A 5,624-nucleotide genomic window follows, 5' to 3' on the forward strand; every position below is an offset into this window, starting at 1 on the left:
TTTTTTTTCTTTTTTTTCTTCACTAAACCTTGAGCGCTTGTATTTCGCGTGACAAATTCCCCGTGCTAACGCGCCGTTCCGTTGGACGCGAAGTACGGAGCCACCCCGAATGGTGCCGGCGCGTCACCGCCCCGCTCGCTCGGCGGCAGCGGCACGAAGGCTGTGGGTCTCTCCGCGGGCTGCCCGCTCGGGACCGGGAGCTCCCGGGACACCCAGCGCCGCGCCCTCCACCCGCAGCTTAACTTCCCCGCCTTGGAAACGTTTGCAGCGTTTTTCAGCGTTAACGGCGCCGTCGTTAGCTCCCCCGCTCCCCCCCGATCCCCACCCAGACAGGCTTCCGAACCGATTCGCAGCATTTACTACACTTCGGCGTCCCTCGGAGGGGAGACGAAAGGCAACTTCTCGCTCCGAAATGCCGCTTCCGTTTCTTTGCGGTGGGAGCCGGGAAGAACCGGCCGTTCCCATTCGAAGCGAGAAAGCGAACGAAGCGAGAGGCGCGGGCAGCGCGGAGGGACCGGGAGGGACGCGGTGCGGCCCCGCCGCCCCCCGGCTCACCTGGCGGAGCGGCCGTTTCCCTGGGAAAACAGCCCTGATCTGAGCGGCACTCGTAGCATCGCCAGCGCGGCGTTCGTTCGGCACTTTGTCACACAGTTTTCTTTTCGGTACTTGGGACAAACAGACACGTAACTTAAATTTAGCTAACGGACGAAGCCTCGTTAATTAAGGGCGCCTTCTGAGCTACTCTGCTTAAGGGTTTTGAGTTTTAGGGGCGTACTTCCAGGCACTGCGATCCAAGCGGAGGGTGGGGCAGGGAGGTGTTAATGCTTAAAAGAGAGCTGCATCGGGAGCTCATCGCTATTTCAAATCTATATTCACATCGTTTCTTTTTAGCCCTCCTCTCCCAAAAAGAGATATTAAGATAAGTATTTTTAAAGCCTTCCCGTGAAAGTAACATCACAAATAGAACGTAAGAGATGTGTAGCCCATGCTTCACATAACCGACTCCTTTTCTAAGAAGCTAAAGAAAATGTCTCAGATGCAGAATGAAAGACAGTCAGACCAAAGGAGAGCTCAGCTCGCGGGCAGGGTAACAGTCACTCCCAACGATTAGAAAACGGGAGAAAAGAAAGCCAGCCCAACATGGCAACGTCCCCACAAAGCAGGTCACAAAAACTGGGAGAGTTCTTATCTGTGCTTAAACGTCCTGCACGGAGAGCAGAAGCGCAGAGTGCCGTGAGCAGGACGGTTTTTGTGGTGCCGGTACAAGGCACGGCACAACAGTGAAGATGGAGGATCAACTACAGCAACTTGTCCTCACATTTTATATTGAGACGTTTCCTATCGTTACGTATTTCAAAAAGTACTACAGAAATAGGAAGCACATCCAAATTTTAAGAGCTATTTCACACTTAAAAATAATTTCCAAAATGTTTCAGGACCAGAAAAAAGTTAAATTCCATTTATGGTACAATAAAAAATCACTCTTTGAGCTACAGTTTTCTATGAGCAATTACCTAGAAGGGTTAGAGAGCGTTCTTTACAAACTAAATGCTTTCTCCTTGATAGCATTCGATGATCCCAGCTTTCAGAGCACATTTAATACAGATGAGAGCCATTTACTCCACAGGAACTGAGACCCAAAGCACTGCTTAACACACAGGGCGCTGCCGACAGATCAGCACAAACCCACTATATGTCTTACGGTGACTTTTTTCCCCTTCACCAAGAAATTACCACCACGTTTAATGAACAGTAGATATTTTAAAGACCAGCAGACATTAACGTGCTTAATGTGGATACGAGAATATTTGCTAGTAACATGCCATGCGTTTCAAATGCAGCTGTGACGCTGCATAGAACATTCAGGTGTAACCTTATTATGTCAGAATATACTGCCCCCGAAATTGGAATTTTACTGAAAGGTTTCTCTTTTTAAACAAACTCAGGCCATCAAGTAGCTCAAAGCAAGTAAGCTTGTGAAAATTAACAAGTCAGTTTCAGAACGTATTTTTAAGAGGGCAATTAAGTTTTCTGTTTAGCCACCATAAATAGTAACAGGCCCTGTAAAATCTGTTATATAATAATACGATGCTGAAGCATTGAAAACTTAAGAGCAGGGGGGGGTTAAGCACAATGTTATGCTGGCGTTACGTGAAAAGAGGAAAGTAAAACAAAGCGTTTGGGCTAATGAGCTAGTTGGACTTTCCTGTGTTCACATAGGCCTGTGTTCACACAGGCCTGCGATTCAAGATGTCTTTATTTCAGATGCCTCCCTGGAGCTTTATTCGCTGCAAGCTAATTAACATTCAAGTAGGGTCGAATTGTGGGAGGGGGAGAATAGGGAGGAGAGGAGGTGTCGCTCAAGAGAAGTTTGCTAACATATATGGTCAGTCGCAAACTTCCTAAAGCAGGAGCACTGAGGGCCAACAGAGGTAAAGGGAGTAGAATGAAGAATTAAAGGGCTCGGGTAATTTGTCATCATCTCTCAGAGCTCAGGGTCAATGATCTCTTACCTTCGGGTCGATTTTCTTAAAACTGGGATCTTCTTCATCCACCTCGAAGTAGAGCTCGGAAAGAGTGATGGACAGAGTGCCTTTCACCACCACCGAGGGTGCCACCAGCTGAGCTGGCGCGCTCAGGGCAACTGGACCTGCCAAAGAGTACAAACACCAACCACTGTCACAATTACAATTTTTCAAACCCAGAATATGAAAATAAATAAAACAAAGATCATAGCCCTTCCTTAAAAACCAAGAATCTTTTTATCCCAGAAGAGAACATATGTGATAGATTTACAGTTTCCCTGTTCTGCACAAAGTTGAAGCCGCTACAATTGCAAACTGATGCATATATTATAGATGCCAGAGCTGCCTTTAGCATGGCAAGATACGGTTTTCACTCAGACACATTTTCTTTTTGAGAAACTTCAGCGGTTGCATTCCTTCTGTTGTATGCAATACAGCGAGTGCACACACCAACACTTGAAATCTTACTGTCAGATGCGTTCTGTAGGTACTGGAGAGTTTCCATAGCTTACTACAAAGATGGAGAAAGCAGTCGAGGCTCAAAATTGTCTGACTGTGAAGTGCTCCCTCATGGATGACAGAAATCTATCGTCAAAGTTACACAGCCTTACGGAGCCTACAGTAAAATGTTTTAAAGATGCTTTTGATTTCACATTAAATATTTTTCAAGGATTCCATAGAGCGTTAGTGTAGCTCGGGGACAATGGGAATAAACAGCTGGAGGGTTGGTTTCTAACTGAATGAATTTTTATTGGAATGATCACATCTCCACAGGGCTTATCATAGCGACAAATCAGACGACCACTGAAAACAATAGGTTCGGCACAGATCTGGCAATACAGGAGCTATTATATAAACTAACACGCGCAAAAAGAAAACAAGTTAGGTTTGTCATTTGGCTGATTATGAGGTAAGGAAATGAAGGTTCTCGGTTGCAGTATTATCTGGCTTTTATAAATCAGCTGAAGATAAGAAAGTGACACGGACGATTTTGTTTTAATAAAGCATCTAAAAATGAGGTACACACGTTCAGGTAATCAATGTGAGAATAACTGACAAAAAATTCAGATGAATTGTCATTTCCATCAATTGTTAGGAGGGTGATGGTCCTTAATCTCGCATCAATCTCAATGTGTGCCACTAGGACAAAAGAAGAGATGCTCTGCTGAGATCAGAGCAGCTTTGCCCTCTATTCCCAATGTACAAATACATTGTGTTTGCAGATGGGCATGAGATAGCTGCAGAACTGCCATGATTTCCCAAAGCTCACCCCCACAAATGGATGAAATAAGCAGCTATGTGTTCTTTTGCTGTCTCCCTTTGCCCTCTGTACATTAGCATGTAATCCAGAGGAGAAATAACATTTTTTCAATCACCCTCAGACATTCAATTACAGGGCAAGCAGACAGCTGCAGAAGCTGGGGCAGCCCAGGTCCTGTAGAAGACCCCTGACAATTTCCACTTCATTTCTAACCCACACCACTTTATTAGTGAGGATTACTTCTTAATCCTATTGCCATTGTCAAGATTATATAATTAAACTCCCCTTTCACCTCTATTACTGTATGAATGTATTACTAGAAGCAATGAATATATAATAAAAGAGAAGGAAACAGAGAAAGCTGTTGAGAAGAAAACTCATGGTAGAAAGGAAGGAAAAAGAGATTCACATACATTAAAGGCTATTATTCTCCTGCTTCCTTCTTTTACTTCAAGTTCCTACCCCAACTGGTTTCTTTCATTATTATTATGCTGTGTTTTTAAATCTGTTTTTAAATGTTAAAAAGAGTGGAATGCAGTTCAGACAAGGGATGAGCAAACTGACAATAAATAATCACTTCCAGTAATTTTATTAAATTATCAGAATGTAGGCTCATCATATCAGGTTCTCAGGAAACCAGAATTATCCGAAAAACATTTTGTCTAAAGAAAATGAGCAAGGGATACCAGTTGAGAAAGCAGAAGAACACAGAGAAATTTGTATAGTTGAGTAATCCCATGCCCCTCAAATAACAATGAAGACACTCTGTAACCCCTCAGTCCCCAAACCTAGGAAGTTACTGTTTACATTCTGAACTGTACAGAATGGACCCGTTCCACTTGGATTGCAACATCAGCAAAGGCTGCACGAAACTTGGTCAAATTCATCAAGTTCAAGGAATGAAGTACTGTTTTAATTTTTCTTCCAGGAAAAGTGAAGTCAAATACGGATATGGTGGAGAAGGGACTCGATCTGGGGGGATGACCAGGGATTTAAAGGAGTTAAATCCAGTGATTGTACAGATCCTTCAAATGCGAGTGAATAATTCATATGTGAAATCTTATAAACTGAGGGGGGAAAAAATACAAACTCTCCACAGCCTTTAATTACAAACTTGCCTAATTGCCCACGGGGCCTTATGTTTTGAGGAGTGTAACAAAGTCAAAAATAAAGGAAGCTCTTGGCTGAGTAGAGCTGCTTTTTCTAATGAAGGTTTCCTAGAACACAGGCATCTGCTCTGGAAGGCAGACGGTTATAAAAAGCCAAGAAAGAAAATGCACAGCTCTCCTCAAGTAAATCCCCAGAATCAGATGTGTAAGAAAAATGATGTTAAGGATTCAGTTATGGGCAGGAGCAACGTAAGGGTGTGCATGGCAAAGTATTATTCGCTGCGGAGCTGGCGAGATGAGAACTTAGGCAGTAAGGAGGCTGAGCAGAAACCAGATAGCTGCAGTTACCTGTTAGGTTCTCCACTTCTCTCTCCTCAATGAATGACGTGATATCGTCGTCGCCTTCCAAGAGAATCTCACTTTCTGAGTTCTGATTTCCTAAGGCTTGACTCTTGATAGACTGCTTTCCCTTAACAAGTATATCTTCGTCGGGAGCTGCAACGAGAAAGGCACAGCATTCTGTCAGCTCTCAGAGACAAACCAGTACAGTGTTGCAGTTTTCTGTACAAAAATGCAGGTTCAGGAAAAAAAACACAGTTTGGGACAACCTGTGGGAAGTAGCTGCCTTAATCCCCTAATGTTAGGACACAACTAGTTTTAATCCTATTAAGCCTGCTCAAAATTACCCGCAGCTCTCCTCAGCGGCTAACTGCGCTGCAAGCGTTGAAG

The 5,624-nt window shown here is 43.9% G+C and overlaps 1 protein-coding gene across 1 annotated transcript in view; it reads right to left on the minus strand.

Moving 5' to 3' along the window:
* The window catches only part of LRBA (LPS responsive beige-like anchor protein), a 368,564-nt gene that overhangs the window by 162,843 nt on the left and 200,097 nt on the right, over positions 1-5,624 (minus strand). Inside the window, 2 exon segments of the mRNA XM_010709547.3 lie at positions 2,514-2,650; positions 5,244-5,390. Coding sequence (XP_010707849.2) covers positions 2,514-2,650; positions 5,244-5,390 — 284 coding nt within the window.

Source organism: Meleagris gallopavo, chromosome 4 (assembly GCF_000146605.3).
Source record: "Meleagris gallopavo isolate NT-WF06-2002-E0010 breed Aviagen turkey brand Nicholas breeding stock chromosome 4, Turkey_5.1, whole genome shotgun sequence".
Lineage (NCBI taxonomy): Eukaryota > Metazoa > Chordata > Aves > Galliformes > Phasianidae > Meleagris > Meleagris gallopavo.